The sequence below is a fragment of the Carlito syrichta genome, unplaced genomic scaffold (assembly GCF_000164805.1).
Source record: "Carlito syrichta isolate Samal-C Ts95f unplaced genomic scaffold, Tarsius_syrichta-2.0.1 Scaffold147141, whole genome shotgun sequence".
NCBI lineage: Eukaryota > Metazoa > Chordata > Mammalia > Primates > Tarsiidae > Carlito > Carlito syrichta.
In genome coordinates, this window is record NW_007091237.1 from 211,359 (window position 1) to 229,107 (window position 17,749).

General features: G+C 36.9%; 1 protein-coding gene across 1 annotated transcript in view; it reads right to left on the reverse strand.

Moving 5' to 3' along the window:
- Positions 1-17,749, reverse strand: part of PCDH15 (protocadherin related 15) — a gene marked incomplete at its 3' end in the record, with an annotated part of 280,202 nt that overhangs the window by 164,776 nt on the left and 97,677 nt on the right. The window contains exons 9-10 of the mRNA XM_008050461.2: positions 15,706-15,785; positions 3,185-3,278 (exon numbers count right to left, since the gene is read on the reverse strand). Of these exons, the coding sequence (XP_008048652.2) occupies positions 3,185-3,278; positions 15,706-15,785 (174 nt within the window). The remainder of the gene's footprint in view (positions 1-3,184; positions 3,279-15,705; positions 15,786-17,749) is intronic.

Sequence of the window (17,749 nt, forward strand, 5' to 3'; positions counted from 1 at the left end):
AATATCTGTCTGGGGATGGGAAAACACCTCTTATCAACAGGGTGCCTGAATGAAACATAACTGTACACCTAACCCTTAACTGTACCGCACAAAACCATAATAAAAAATAATGATTAATTTAAAAAAAAAAAAAGAGCTTTATGGTGCCTGGCACAAAGTAAACCAATATTCAGCAAACATGGCTTCCTGCCGCTGGCAAAGACTTATCTTTCAAAACCTATAGAAATACTTTACCCTCTTCTTTCCTACATCTCACCCTTTTCCCACTAATCATTCTCACCTGAAAACCACGGTATTGACTTCACTGTGCTAATAATAATTATGTCCTTCCCATTCAACAGTTTATAAATTTCAGGCACACAGAAAACATAATTTACTCACCATGTTATCTTCAAAATTTAGCCTAAGACCTGGTACAAAGAAGTTATGAAAAGAACTGTTTCTAACATGAACTAAAAGTCATTCATTGTGCTGCTTCCTGTGCCACAAGAAGAGTTACATGCTCACATGCACAAACTACACCCATCATAATTTTATGATGAATAATTGGAAATTTCCTTCCAATTGATCTTTAAGACTTTCTAATGTCTTACAAAATTCCTTTTAATGACACCACACTCTGTATAAGCAGAAAGACAATTTTTAAAAAGACAGAGACAGAGAGAGAAAAAACAAACTACAACAATCTCAATATAGCATCCTTTAATGAAGTATACGGTCCAAATCTAAATCAGCTAGAAGTTGACTTCTGCTTCTTTCCATGACATTCAAGTCAGACAGGAACTCTCAAAGGAGGAAAACAAAACACTCCAAGATCTGCAGGGTCAGTTAATAATAAAAAATGCTTAAAAAAAAAAAAAAAGAAAGAAAATCAAATTAAATTTTCCTAATATTATCTACAAAAAAATTAACTATGGTCAATATAATGTGAGCTCTCTTTTTCTATATCTCCATTTGGAATGACAAAGAAAATAGTTTCTTGTGATAAAAATATTAAATTTATCCTGGAAATTTCTTTTACACAAATCACTTGTCATCATTTTGATTTAAGTAAAATCCTGTACTCAATAAAGAAATTTCTGTGCTCAATAAATATCTGTCTTGAAACCCATGATCATTAAGGTTAAAAGTTTAATTTGACTATAACTCTACAAAGGGCATAAGTTTAAATGTTTGGATGAGAAAAGTGCTATGAAGAAGTAAGAATATTATTTTTATACAATCACTTTCTTCTTCAGAAAGCCACTATATATGCCTACATATATATATCTTCCTAAAATTATGTAAATGATAAATAAGTTGAAGTAGCTTTTGTTAATTTGAAATCTAAATGTTTGGTTCTCTATTCATATTCTCAACAGAGAGTTTAGAATTTTTTTTAATTACTTTTAAAAATCAGAATTTTAAATCTAAATGACACCTGAGTGATCATAAGAATGAGAAAATGGGGACCTAGCAACACTAAATGAACTGGCCAAGGAGAATTAAAATATACAAGTAAATCACTGAAAATTTATCTAGAGAAAATGAAACCACTAATTTTAAAGCAGAACTTACTTTTTTTGAATGGACAAATCTGTAATTATTAGATTGTGATTATGCCAGACATCTAAATACACTATTTATTTTTCATCTGTTTCTTTGCCAATGGAATTTTATTCTTAAGAATAGACTTAAAATGTCCTAGTTAATATTATTGCCATTATTTTCTGATTTGTAATGTGACATAATTCAAAACTGCATATTATCTTTTCTTATTTTTTCTACCCTTATGATTGACCTGAAAGCTCCTTAATTTCATCTAATTATGCCTCTTACTCTATCCTAAATAATTCCTCCTCATCATCTTCAGAATATTTCTCCTCAGTTATTTCCTAGCCAAGTTACCCATTAAACTTTCATTATAAGTCAAGTTCTTTAATTATTTCCTCTAGAGAATCTCACTGACTTCTTCACATACATCTAAGGCAGGCCACTATAATAATTAATGACATTACATATATAGAAATTAATCTTAGATTTTTTCTTCACTTTTCTATGATCTAAGTACTTTCTATTAGCCTCACTGTATTCTAAAACTGTTCTTTATATTTTATTTTCTATATGTAGTTCTTTCTCTAATGTCTAAAAATGTCAAATAGCTTATTATTAGCAGATTGCAAATGCAAATTAAAATATTTATATTTTTACTAAGATGATAAAACTATTCAGATCTCAATTTTATATATTCTTATCATAGCAAAATTTTCTCAGAAATTGTCCTCAAATGTGAGGAGTGCATTGTTTTATGTCCTCAGTCAATTTATCAATGGATTACGGGGGGCATTTCAAATAAACATGGCACATTGTTATTTAAATTTGTTATTCCTTGCTTATACATCTGTACTGGCTTTGAAATTATTTCCAGACAGCAGAGCTGAATTGGCACATAAGCCTTCAACAAAATTAAAACAAAACTAAACTAAAAAACGAATTCGTGGCATAGAAATGGTAAAATAAACTTACTAACAATTGTAATATTACAATGCTTAGAAATCAGAATAGTGGTGATTATAAACAGGATACTTCGAATAAAATGGATGATTTTAAAACACCTCAGAATAAATGGCAATTTATTTTTAAAATTGATTTTTAGGCCTAGTGGAAATATAATTTATCTTCTTTAGAATTATTGCCCCTTTTAAACTACTTAGATCATCAAGAATTACTCAGAGTTCTGAGTGCTACTTACAAATCAACCAAATCAGTTTTCCTCAGTGCTTAAAGATATGTATCCATAAAATCCACCCCTCACACTCCACCCTCTCACAAATGACATTAAGTGAAATCGATTCCAACATAGCAAAACTTCCCAAATACATTTCACAGTTCTGTGCAAATGATAAGCACAATGGAACACCTGTTAGAATAAAGTAGATTTTATTTTTCCTGTAAGTTGGGTAAGGATGCTGATCACAAATATTGTCAAGTCAAAGGTTGCAACACATTAGCAAATTCAGAGCATATGACATCTATAAAACATACATCGTAGAAAAGAGCACTTATCTAGTAATTATAAGAATTTGCTCCAGGTAAAAAAGATTAATTCATGTCTGTAATAAATTGTTTAAGAATGCAAGACTACAAGATTATCTAAATATTCTTAATACTATTTTAAAAACTCTTTCCTATGGAGCATACTCACCCCATCTGGCCTGCCATCTGAAGCTGTGATGATCAGAATGTAGCGATCAGTGCTTTCTCTGTCCAGCGCCTTCCCTAAGGTCAAAATCCCAGTGCTAGTGACAGAAAACAAACCAATAAGACAAAGGAGATATTAAATCACAAGGAGAGTCTTAGTATAGTGAACTACTTTTGATATATATTTTTCCCCTCAGCGATCACAGCTTGAGTATTTAAAATGCATGATACTAGGATTTATACTGAAAATCGAAAAAAGCTTTTAAGACTGTCACTTTTTTTTTTTTTTTTTTTTTTAGCAATAATGATGAATTTCAAAACTGACTGAGATAACTGAGTTGATCCTCTAGCCTCCAGGAAACAAAACTATGCTTATTTCATTCCAGGAAGAATGGTATCTATCTTTTTTTTTATTACTTCAAGAGAGAAGGATCCATTTTTCTTTAGCAATTTCACAGTTCTTTGAGGCAAAGATTTTTTTTTTATAGTTAATCTATGTTACTTCCAATTCATTGTCACGTATATAACCTAAGAAAATGAAAAACATCTCAATTTAATTTTTTGACAAACCCTTTGGATAAAAGTTTATTTTATTTTGTCTTCTTTCCCAATTTCAAAATAATAGAGCCTCCTTGTAGAAAATTAGAAAATACAAATTTTAAAAATTATATAAATAATGAGGTTTTTGGTAATATTTATTCTTGTTCTTTTACAGTCACTTCAAAGTATATAATTGTTTTCAAAAGAGAATCTATATTTTACATTCTTTTTAAAAAATAAATTGATTAACAGTCACTCTTTGATTTCATAATTTATTTTAAAAACTTTCATGGATATACTAACAATTATATTATTTTCTTATTCTTTTGAAATTTAGGTGGTTTTTAATTTAATTGACATATAATGGGAGATGACTGCATTTGGGCTAATTCTTATACTATGAATACTTTTAATACCATTTCACTATTCTAAATAAATGCTTCAAGGTATTTAAGACTTTATTCAACCAATGTCATTTGTTTTGTAGCAGTTTGGTTAATATTGTTCCCTAAAACAAGTTCTACATTTATTTCTTAGATTTTATAATCTCATATTGTACATGGTATTTTAATTAGGCATGGGAGGAGGATTTTTATTAAGTAGAAAAATATAATTTTGTATGATTAATAAGTTGGCTAGCCACTTGAACTAACTAGCTGAATTAACCTGCTAGCCAGCTGACTAGCCAGCTCACTCAACTAGGTGACTTATCTAGTTAGCCAGGTGGCTAGCCAGTTGACTTAACTAGCTGACATCACTAGCTAGACAGGTGGCTAGCCAGTTGACTTAAATAGCTAGATACTTACGTATCCCACTGGCTTGCCAGCTGACTTAACTACCTAGCTTCCTAGCTAACCAGCTGGCTAGCAAGCTGAGTTAGCTAGGTGACTTACCTATCTAGCCAGCTGGCAAGCCATCTGACTTAACTAGCTAGCTACACAAGCTAAGCCGGTGAGTAGCCAGCTGACTTAACTAGCTGACAATGAAGTAGCCAGCTGGCTACCCTGCAGAATTAACTAGCTAGCTACCTAGATAGACAGGTGAATAGCCAGCTGAATTATCTAGCTGTAATAACAAGACACCTGATGGCTAGTCAGCTGACTTAACTAGCTAGCTACTCAAGCTAGGCAGGTGGCTAGACAGCTGACTTAACTAGTTGACTTAACTAGCTAGCCATCTGATGTAACTAGCTGACTTAACTATTTAGCTACCTAGCAAACCAGCTGACTTTACTAGCTAGCTATCTATCTAGCAAACAACACGAATTAATTAGGCATGGGAGGAGGATTTGTCTCAATATAAGAACACATTAAAATATTTATTAAGTAGAAAAATATAATTTTGTATGATTAATAAGGTATAAAAACATAATTTTGTATGATTGATAAAATGCTTTTAAGGTATGTGATTTTACTGTAGTAGAGAATTTAAACATATGGTAATTGAGTTCAAGGAGTCACAGTCAATGAATCAAAATCACAACCACAGTTATCCCACTTGTTTTCTTTTCTTTTTTTTGAAACCATCTCTGTATTTGAATTTTATTTTTATAAAAAGGCCAAAAGTGAGAGTGGGGAGGCAGGAATAATGCCTGTTCAGCCCCAGGAAGCGAGGAAGAAGCTATAGTCAGTAAGAATGGGTCAGACTGCTCTTCTCTGACTTTCTTGGTAACAGCAATGAACAAGATGAAGTTCAAGAATGTACTAAGGGCACAAGTTACACAGTCTGTTTAAGCCAGACAACGGAAAGGAAGCACCAATCTGTCAAGTCCACATGCATGGGGAGGAAGAAAGACTTAGGTCAATCTATTGAGGCTCTGGCACTGGGTGGTCTGGATCTCATCTCTTTGAAGACTGAGGCCGCCGTTTCTGGGGTGCATAGGGACCTCGGGGATGATACCCGCAAAAACCCCTATGGACCACAGGGGCCTGCCGCCGACAATAGGTTGTGAGCAAGAGAGGCACGGGTGGCCGGGGACCAGAAAAACAGGCACCTGGCAGACAGAGTGGGAACCGGGGCATCCCTTGGTGAAGAGGCGGTGAGGGCAGGAGGGAGAACCCGAGCAGCGACCGGCACTGGGGTGGGAATTCAGGCAGGGTGCTGCCTGTGGGAGAAGGCAAGGGTAGGGGTGGAGGTATGGCCAGAAGCTCGCTGCTGACCTCGAGCTGCCCTTCCACACTTTGGCCAGGCTGGCTGGGCAACTGCAAGCCCCAGGGATCGGTCACGTGGGCCAGAAGCAGGTAAGACACGTGGCGGTGCGTGCACTGGTGCCAGCGCACCCTGTCCGTATGCAGGAGCTCCCTGGCGTGGCAAGAGTGGAAATGCAATTTTTTAGACTTGACTAGAGCTATCTACGTAAAAAGGTTCGGCTCACATCAGTGTTCTAAGGACTGCCACAAACACTTTCTATTGCCATGAATATTTCATTTACATTCATTGATGTTTTAGCTGACGTCTCCATGAATAATAAACTGTAGTCATCTGCATAGGACTGTGCTTCCTGGAAGTCTACAGCTCTTTTATTTGCTAGGTCAGCCTTGTTTCCTGATAAAGCTATTACAATGTTAGGACTTGCTTGCCTCTGAAGTTCTTTAACCCAATTTTTTGCTCTTGCAAAGGACTCCTCATTTGTGATATCATACACAACTATGGCGGCTTGCACTCCTCTGTAATACTTTGGGGCTAGGCTATGGTATAGTTCTTGGCCAGCATAAACTATTGCGATATGTTAGTAACAATCTTGCAGCCTTGTTTTCCAGAGTTCATTTTATTTCGATCAGTTCAGTATATTGCACTAATTATTTTAGGTATTTTCATTATATGAATTCTACCATGTGACAGAGTTGATTTAATCTATTTGTGTTGGACTGCTAGGAGAACTTGTATATTTACAATAATACAAAATTAGGAAAAATGGTTCACCAGTGTTTAGTTTTATATTGAGGTGCTCAGGTTGGAATAAAGTGGTATCAAAAGCAAAAAAAAAGAAGTGGAAATGCAAGCCCAGCACGTCGAAGCTGCGACTGCTGACCTCGGCAAAGCTGTGGAAGTTGGCCTCCACCACTTGGCGCCTCAGGAGGCTGGAGCAGATCTGCTGCCGGGGAAGCTGGAAGGCCCCAGTGATTTTCTCGCCCACGGGTGTGGCCGTGGTCCACACCAGGAGGCAGAACTCGGGCAGCACCTGCTCCAGCCGCCGGAACAGTTTCCCCAGGTTCCGCCAGGAGTTCGGGCCATACTTGGAGATGTCCCAGAGGCAGGAGTTCATGATGACCAAGTCAGGGGCCTACTCTCCAGACTGCAGTTCTCCCAAGACACTCTCCAGGTAATCAGAGTACAAGCGCATCAGGAAGTAGAAATGTACCAGGTGGTGGCCTGGAGCAGAACTGGCAGACCTCGCGGTAGTTGGTGTGGTTGTGCATCTCGCCTAGCGAGCCTCCCTCCATCAGCATGTCCTGCTTGAAGCTCAGCTCCCCCTTCGCCTTGAGCTGGCTGTTTGTGAGCAGGCAGTCCTTCTACAGCAGGAGCATGAGGTCCTTGTACACCGACCTCTGCACGGAGTCCCCCAGGATGACCACGAACTTGTGCAACAGCTGCTGCACCTTGGAGAACTGCAGCTGGACTACTTCTGAGGCCCCCAGGTGGGCCATGACGCCCAGAGTGCAAGGCCTAGCTCCTTCCATTGCTCGGGGTGGGTCTGTGGACTCCTCTTCAGGTGTAAAGGTCCCTCAGCTCCTCAGGGACTTTGCTCCTGGGTATCCCCCAGAGAGGGGATAATTATGCAATGTGCATTTTTCTTACTCTCCTTGGGTTGGCTCCTTCTTTCAGCATTAAACACATCCTGATTTCTTGTTTTAAAAAAGAAAGGAAACTTCTTCAACTCCGCCTCCAGGACAGTCCTATCTTTTGCCTCAGCTCCAAGGCCACATTTTTTTAAGCGTTGTTTGCACAGGCTGTGTCTGGGTTATCACTGCCCATCACTCCTCCCTTTACTTTAATTCGGCTTCCAACTCCTCCAAACCAAAGCAACGTTTGTCAGTAAATCACCAATGATTTTCTTTTGGCTTCTTTCAGTGGCCACTTCTTGTTCCTCACGACATGGGGGACAGGGGTGCTATCGACTGCTCCACTCTGACACACAAGTATCTTGTCCTTCCCCGATATCCTTTGTGGGGTTATCTCTTGTCTACCAGATCCCCAAATGTTAGTTTTCTCAAGGCCCACCAATCGGCTCCTTTCTTCTTTTCAAAATTCTCACCCTTGTAGGTCCACCCATTCTCAGTCAGGCAACAAAATGATCCAACGACCCTATTTTTCCCAAACTGTTCCGGTTTCTATTCCCACCTTTCTTTTGTGTGTTGGTTGATATAAACTTTTAAAAAAAGTTCTAAACATATGGCATGACTATGAAAAACTGACTTTACTTCCCATACATTTCAAAAATGTTTTGTCAAAATAACTGAAAACAAATTCCCAGAGCATGTTCACAACAATTAGGTTTGGATCAACTTCCTACACTGCAGATGGTTCAGATAATCTCATTTTAAGATGACATTAAATGAGAAAAGTAAGATGTTTATTGCTTCTGAGACTTATTCACAAGTAACAAGAAATAGGAAATCTGCAAACTTAGCCATACTACAATAAAAGAAAGAAAAAAAAGCTGAATTACTGTTTTTATTTCCCCCCCTTTGTTTAGGGGCTCTGTGTCTTTATTCTTCATTTATATTCTTCTTTACACATTATATTAGAAAATGTTTAAAAATTTGAGTAGTATCCCTTCTTAGGGCCATGTTATACATAAACAGGTAATTTTATGGTCTGGAGATTATAATGGAGATAGTTCTTCATTTAAGATGATGTGTGCCTTGTGATTCAATGTTGTAGACAGTAGAGTGGGATATTTGAGAAATAGAGGAGAAGAATAAAGTGTCTTTTGATATTCATAGCTGAAAGTCTAGATTATGAGTACACATGAGCATTATTTTATAAATTCTTAGAAATAACTGACAAGGAAAAGTCTTACTACCAACTGGATGGAGGTTATTAGACCAGGATACATTGGGCTATACTTAGGAATACAATAAACCTTACAAGTTCATATATTAAAAACACACAAACTTCCTCTATTGATAAAATATCAATAACAGTGCTACTTTGATTTTATAGTATTGAAAGCATATTGCACATGAGTGATGCCAGTGAATACGGTGAGACAGACATATCCAAGAGATGGTCTCGCCACAAAAAAAGGAAAATCACAATCAGGTAATGTTAATACTAACTTTGAAACTCTGGAAAACACTCTAAAGTTTATAGCAACCAAATGAAGACAGAATCAAGACAAGGGCAATTTAATACAGTTAAAAGCTTTGTGGTATTTTTCCTTGCCATTGCCCCACCCCTTCCCTGACTCAGGGTGTTCTCGAAAACAATAATGAACATTGCCAGTGTGACACCTTGGTCTCCCAGTTTCTGAAGGAAGCAGAGATGTCCTTATTCACAAAGAATTGTGGTGGTCTACTATAACCTGTCTGGAATGATACGTGGCATTTTTTGTTGTTTCACTGAACTCATAACTCACTCACAGAAATGCAGTGGGCATTCCTCAAAAACATTGGAAGGCAAGGAATAACCTACAGCTAACTGAGGCAAAAGATTAAGGTTGAAGTATACAGTGGAGTGCCAAGATCCTCATAGGAAAGTCTGGGTAAGAGAGTTTCTCGGAAAATTAGAACATTCAAAAGTGTAATGGGATATAAAAACTAATAGAATGAAGAGTAAAAATTATAAATCCATATCTCTGGACAATTGCTTTTCAACAAGAATGCGAAGACCATTCAATAGGAAAAGACTAGTCTCTTTGACAAATAGTGCTAAAGCAAATGGAAACCTACATAAAAAATAATAAAGTTGGATTAGCTCACAGTGTATGCAAAACTTAAAAGGATCAACATCTAAATATAAGAACTGAAACTATAAAATCTTAGATGAAGCAGGGCAGGGTGGCTCATGCCTGTAATCCCAGCACTTTGGGAGGCTGAGGCAAGAGGATTACTTGAGTCCATGGGTTCAAGACCAGCTCCAGTAACTTGGCAAGACCTCATCTCTACAATAAGTCAAAAAAATTAACCAGGCGTGGTGATGCACATCTGTAGTTCCAGCTACTTGGAAGGTTAAGGCAGAAGGAACATCTGCATTCAACAGATGGAGGTTGCAGTGGCCATGAGCGTGTCACTGCACTGCAGCCTGGATGGCCAAGTAAGACTCTGACTCAAAATAAAATAATAAAATCTTAGATGAAAACATAGAATCGAATCTTCATAATCTTGGCTCTAACAATGGATTCTTAGACATGACATCAAATACACAGGAAGCAAAATTTAAAAATTTGATATATTGGACTTATTGAATTAAAAAAGTCTTCTGCCGGGCTCGGTGGCTCAGCCTGTAATCCTGCACCTTGGGAGGCCAAGGTGAGTGAATTGCCTGAGCCCACGGGTTCGAGACCCGCCTGGGAAACTTGGCGAGACCTCATCTCTACAATAAAAATAAAAAAAAAATTAGCCGGGCGTGGTAGCGCGCGCCTGTAGTTCCAGCTACTTGGAAGGGTAAGGTGGAAGGATCGCCAGAACCCAGCAGGTCAAGGCTGCGGTGGCCAGAAGCAGCCACTGCACTCCAGTCTGGGTGACTGAGTGAGACTCCAACTCAAAAAAATAAATAAATAAATAAAAATAAAAATAAATAAAGTCTTCTATGCATCAAATAACATTATTAAGAAAATGAAAAAAATTAACCTATAGAATGAGAGATGATATTTTCAAATCATATATTAAATAAGAGTCTTGTTTCTCGATTATACTTGTAGAAGGGATTCTTACAACTCATTAGCAAATAAACAACCCAATTAAAAATAGCCAAGTTATTTAAATAGACATTTTTTTCCAAAGATATACAAATTATCAAAAAGCACATGAAAAAATTCTCAATGCCATTCCACCATCAGAGAAATACAAGTTAAAGCCATAATGAAGTACTGCTTCACACTCACCATGATAGTTATAATTTTAAAAAATAAAATAAAATAAAACAATAAAAAATAAAATAAAATAAAACAATATAAGCAGGTGTAGTGGCTCATGCTTATAATCCCAGCACTTAGGGAGGCCGAGGTAAGAGAATTGCCTGAGTCCATGGATTCAAGACCAGTCTGGGCAACTTGGAGGGACCTTATCTTTTCAATACATAAAAAAATTAGCCGGGTGTGGTGGCACATTCCTATAGTTCCAGCTACATGGAAGGCTGAAGCTGAAGGATCTCCTGAGCCCAGTAGGATAAGGTTGCAGTGGCTGTGAGCGTGTCACTGCACTTCAACCTGAGTGACAGAGTGAGATTTCGACTCAAAAAAAATAAAATAAAATAAAAATAAAAATAAGCCGGGCTCGGTGGCTCAGTCTGTAATCCCGCGCCTTTGGGAGGCTGAGGTGAGTGGATTGCCTGAGCCTGCGGGTTCGAGACGCACCTGGGCAGCGAAACCTCATCTCTACAATAAATCAAAATATCAGCCCAGCATGGTAGCGCATGCCTGTAATTCCGGCTACTCGGAAGGCTGAGGTGGAAGGATTGCTGGAGCCCAGCATGTGAGGCTGCAGTGGCCGGGAGTGGCCACTGCACTCCAGTCTGGGCAACAGAGTGAGACTCCAACTAAAAAAAAAATAAAAATCAAAATAAATTGGAAAACACAAATATTGACAGAAATGTGGAATAATTGGAACTCTTATACATTGTTGATAGGAATATAAATTGGCTCAATCACTGTGAGAAACATTTGGCAATTTCTCAGAAAGTTAAGACACAGAATTACAACCACAATGTCACAGAAATTCTACTCCTGAGAATATACTAAAAAAATGAAAGCAGGAGCTTGCATATATGTACATATATGCTATACCAGCAGTACTCATAATACCAGAAGATAGGAAAACAATCCAAATATCCATCAATTTATGAATGGGTAAACTGTATACATGCAATAGAATATGATGCAGCTTAAAAGGGAAAAGAGTACTGATAAATGGTCACAGATTGTATGATTCTATTTATATGAACTATCTAGAATAGGTAAATTCATAAAGACAGAACAGGAGTTGGTGATTGGCAGAAAATGAGGGCAACAGGGAATAGGAAGCAACTGTTTAATGGGTTTTGATGTACTTTTTTAGTGATGAAGATATTTTAGAACTAGATTGAGCTGGTAGTTGCATGACATTGCGAATCTATTAGATACTACTGAATTATTTACTTTAAATTGGTAATTTTATGCTACGCGAATTTCACCTCAATTATATTATTATATTGCATAGAATTCCCTCACCAAACTTGAGGGCTACATTTCTGAAATATAATGTGCTTGACAATGTGATCTGCATAACAATAAAAATGGTGCGCAAAAGATGTTTAAAAATTTAAACAATGTAGGTAGAAAGTAGTAGAGAATATTTACCTCCAAATTACATTTACTTTCAAATGATGCAAACTGCTGAAATTAAACTTGCTACTGTAAGTAACCAATTTCCCAAATTTCATTTTTGAATGGGAAATATTGCAGTAGCATAAATATGAGCAGAGAGATTATATCACATATTTCATGGTATGTAGGCTATGCGTCCTTTAAACTTTTTTTAAAAGTCCTACTAGTAATAACTTAGCATCATTTATACTTGCAATTGGCTGAGGCTTTGACAGATTTATTGTACTGCTTTTGGGCACCATGTTTTAGGCCTTATAACGATATTTAGAGAGGTTATCATGTACTTGAAAATGTGTGGTTGCCTCAAGTGTGACATGGTGGTACATTTTAAATAGTAATTGATGATTAACACACAGATTTGTCTGTAGAGGGAGTTAGGTATTAATAAAAATTCAAGAAAAAGATGATGGTGACTAAACTAAGGAAGTAGAGTGAAGAGTTTGAGATGTAGCTTGGTTTGAATATATATCTTGAAAGTCGGCTGAGCTGTCAGGAAAGAAAATGCATATTCTCTTTCTTACATATTATTTAATATTCAATATGATCATGAAGTTCAAGCTGATATGAAAAAATTATCAACCATTATATTTAGTGTCAAAATGAATTAGTTGCAATAGAATAAAATAAAAATGCCAGCAAATAAAAAATGTTGCAAATAAAATTTGAAACAGAGAGATAAATAATTTTTAGAAACTCGCTTGTCTAGCACTGTTTCCAAGTGTTATATCACGAACCCTATGTGAGTGATGACAATTCATAACAATTGAGAAAGGGCAATTCCTCAACCTCCCATACTATTTGTCTTCCCAAGCTTAAATATTTGTCTATCATATTTATAAGGGACGTTACTTTACATTTTACTTAAATGTTTGCTTATTGGTGGATGTTTGCAGGGTAAATATTTGTGGATTCATATGTTGCTATCAACACAAATACTATAAAAGCATATAAAGCATGTATTAACATGATGCTACAGAATCATACAGATATCACCATTTAATAGAGGGCACTGAATGATTTTCATAACCAATGTTTATGAGTGTTTAAAGAACCAGGGCCTTTTTTTTTTTTTTTAAAGAGTGAGTTTCTTTCTTGGTTACGTGACTAAGCCAATTCATTAAAATGTAGTGTACTTCAATACCTTGAAAATTCATACTGACATTGAAAGGATTTTTCATCATTGCTAATATTTTTTTTTAATTACAAGAAACTTTTTGACATGTTTTTATTTTAAGGAAAGAAAAAAATAATGATATAACAATACTTATTAAATTGTACATGATACCATAAAATAATATAATATTTAAAATAAATAATAAACATGTGATTTTTGTTTGAAGACAGAATATGTAACCCAAATATTATTTGTATTTATTGAAGTATCTGAACATTACATCTTTTCTGTTGTTTTTGAGATAGGATCTGTGTTACTATAAAGGAGTAATTTATAAAGAAAAGAGGTTTATTTGGCTCATGATTCTGGAGGCTGTACCAGAAGCATCTGGTGAGGGGCTCAGGCTGCTTCCACTCATGAAGGAAGGCAAATGTGAACCAATGTGTGCAAATTATGTGGCAAGAGGGGAGACATGCAGGTGGAGTGCCACACTTTTTTTTTTACAAGCAATTCTCTGGAGAACAAATGGGGTAAACTCACTCCTGCAAGGCCAACACCAAGGTATTCATGAGGGAGAGGCCCATGCAAACATCTCCCAATAGGAGTCACCTCCAACTTTAAGGATCAAATTTCAACAAGTATCTCAGAAGTTTCAAAGAGTAGCAGTTCAAATGTCAATTATTTTTCCCCATTTCAAATGCATTGAAATGTATTGCTACTGGTCTAAGTTAGGTTATACATATCATTGGGAGCAAAAGCAATAAGATGGTTGGGGAAAAAATGACTATAAGAGAGAAGGTGGGCTGGGCACGGTGGCTCTTGCCTATAAACCCAACACTTTGGGTGGCTGAGGCAAGAGGATTACCTGAGCCCATGGGTTCGAGACAAGCCTGGGCAACTTGGCAAGACCTCATCTCTACAATAATTAAAAAAAAAAAAATTAGCCAGGCATGGTGGCACATGCCTGTGGTTTCAGCTACTTGGAAGGCTGACGCAGAAGGATCATCTGAGCCCAGCTGGTTGAGGGTGCAGTGGCTGTCTGCATGAGACTGCACTCCAGTCTGGGCTATGGAGTGAGACTCCGACTCAAAAAAAAAAAAAAAATAGAAAAAAAAAAAAGAAAAGAAAAGAAAAGAAAAAAGAGAGGGAGAGATAGAAGGCAATGGGCTTAGTGTACTGGACCTGGAATCAAGAATGGCCATGAAAGGGTATCGTGCAACTGTCACAGAGACCTGTCCTTCTCTAGCTTTTCCAGAAGCAGTTTACAAATCAAGGAGTTAGCAGTCCTTTACTTTTAAAATAGAAGTCTTTACTTTTAAGACTTTATTTTTTTAGGTAGAAATTCATTTCTGTGTAAAATCTAAAGGTTTTGGAAATATTATTCTTGTCTATGGTTTTTCAGGCATTGCTGCCTCATGATTGTAAAATCCTATTCAATGTGAAATTGCAGGTGTTCCTCAGAAGACCAATTGATCTACATGTGATTCTTGTGTTCTGGTGTTATATACAGTACCACATATTCCTGAGACTGAAACGGTGACTTGCTCATTTGTCAAAGTTTTCACTTAATAATCATGGGCTAAGTTTACATTTCCATCCTTACAGAAGGAAAAATCACTCACAAATATGCTGAAAATATCGGAGAAGGGACTAGAACAACTATTTAGCAACCAGTCACCAGTGACAGTGGAATAGCTAGCTTGCTATTGCAAAAGGGAAGCAAATAATCTATCTGGGAACCTACATGCCTTCTTTTAATGCCTACTCTTAGTTTTTTAAACAATTTAAATTTTTTAATAGCTATGATTAACATGATCTCAGATATGTTCAGAGAGGTTTGTAGAATGATGCAGATCTAGACCTTGAAGAATTTTAGCATGGGCATGCACATTTCTTCATTTTACCTTGTATGGAATATGCCTACATTAAACACAAATGGAAGGATGGGTGTTAATGGCATCATAAATGTGTTTGTGACATTCTTGCCTACAAGATTCCTGTTGAATAAACAACTTAGTGCTAAGTTACACTTTGTAGAAATGTCCTTGTTACTGGGAGTAGCTAACAACTTTAAAACGATCTAATTAATCCCAGTTATGCCTTCAAATTAAATGTTTCCACCTCAGTGGGTTTTACCTAGTAAAAATGTTAAAAATAAATAGTCTCCTGGGTAATATTTCTGGATTCAGAATTATCCTCCCAGCTCTCGTTAACATTCATAGAAAGCAAAAAGCAAAATCAAACTACAGACAGCTGAAAGCCTCTGATTAAAAGTCTGTTTTCTTACTAATAGCACAATGTTTAACATTTTGAAAAAGCAAGTTAGAAATCATATTTAACTTACGTTTCTGAAAGATTGAAAACCCTCTGTGGATCTCCATTCTCAATGGCATATGTTATAGGGTCTCCCTCTCGATCAGTTGCCTTCAGAGAGAAAATGTAATTCAAGTATTAAGTAATGGATATGGCTCTTGTCCAGTACAGAGTAATATGGAAACTTGAAACTAACAGCACTGAATATCCATGATACTCTTAAAGAATAAACATTAAAGCATGGCCTAATGGCAAGAAGTAAAATTAAAAAGTCTGTATCTGATCCCAGCATTTCTGCATGTACACAAATGTAATCTTGCTTGGTGTGGAAATACAGTAATTGTTTTCCCAAGGTTTATTTATTTAATTAACTTAATTAGTTAATTTATTGTATTTGATATTTATTTTATTTTATAGGAGTCTATATAATATAAACAAATGTGATGAACTGTTCCTAAATATTTAAGGTTCTATAGATTATTTAATGCACATTTTTGCTCTTTTTCTGTTCAGAATATACCAAGATAATAATTCAAGTCAGTAAAACTTTCTGTTTAAGAATGTTGAATTAGAGCCAGAGAACCTGAATTCAAAAGCAGGGTCCACTTACACCATGTGATTATTTTTCAATTTCTCCATTTACAAAATGGGAACTATAACAATACACATTCAAATAGATGTTGAGAGGTTTAGTTGAAATAATATATGTCAAGTCACATATACTAACATCTGGCACATTGTAAGCTTTCACTAAATATTAACCTTTTTTTGCTGAAGAATTCTCCCCTTCCACAACCAAGTCAGAGAAGATAAAAATCCACAACTCCTGGCTGATTGTTAGGTTTCTCTTGCCCAAACTAAAGACATATACCCTGCTTTGTGTCACTAGAATTCAGTGTTTGACTTTTAAAAAACATCCAATAATTTCTGTTTCCAATGAACCATTAAATCCTCTTTATAAAAAGACAAAGATGAAGAAAAAAATCTGGAGGATATATGATGAATGTGAGAAGTATCTGCCTAAAAATGACCCTGGTGAAAAAAGAAATAGCTGATAAAGGGCTAGATGTATTTTATTTTTAGGCCATTGGCCTGGCAGAAACACCAGCCTCTCCACTGAAAAGAACTGCCCTGGAGGGGTAGTTTTGTGGGTTCCTTTCAGTGACCGCACAGGAACATCATGGAACATCCTTATCAACCATCATCATGGGCTGATGGCAGCAATAAACTACTAAATATTTGCTACGTGCCACGTTCTGTGAGAAAAGCTTTGTAAAATTATTTAATCTGTGCCTCATAAAAGTGAAACACTTTCTTCACATAGTTCCCTTTTTTTTTTTTTTTTTTTTTTAGTCATCCATCATTTATGTAACTACCTGGTCTTTAGTTACACTCTGCCTTTTGTTTTCCCACTTTATCATGGGCAGAAGTCTTTCAGGTTCTTAGGAGGTGTCCTGGAGTTGTTTAAGTTGCTTTGGCCTATGTGTGGTGTAGTACACACTGGTGAGAAGGTTTGGGCTGGAGTGGGTATGTTTCTGTTGCCTGCACTGCTTGGTCCTGGTCAACTCAGGCCCTGTGTCGTTCAGTACAAATCCAGCAAGGTAGTCTGTTTCCCCTTGGTTACGGTTGGGATGTCTATCTCAGAACCAGAGGCGTTCCCTTGAATAAGCCAAAGACAAGGTAGGGTGCCCTGCATTGAGCAAGCCTCGGTGTCCTCTTGGGGAGAAGGAGTTGAAGCCCTTCCAGAAGTCAAAAAGTTAAAAAGCCTGCTGGCCACTTGAAGGTACCAGGGCTACAGTTCTCCAGGGAGCAAAGGGCTTGGGACTTTGGGGTCAGCGCTGGTACAGCTGGAGGACGCCTGCGTAGTGCAGGTCCCTCCACAGGGCGGCTTCCAGGGACAGGTCATGGTTTGCGTAGAATATCAGTGGCATCTTTCTTCGTTCGAAATAGTGGTCAGAACATTTCCAGTAGTTGTTTGTGACGAATCCATAGGCACTGACCTGGTCACAGATATGCAAGGCTGCCAGCCGCATGAGGGCTCCAGTACTAGGCATATATAGGTCTCCAAAATTTGT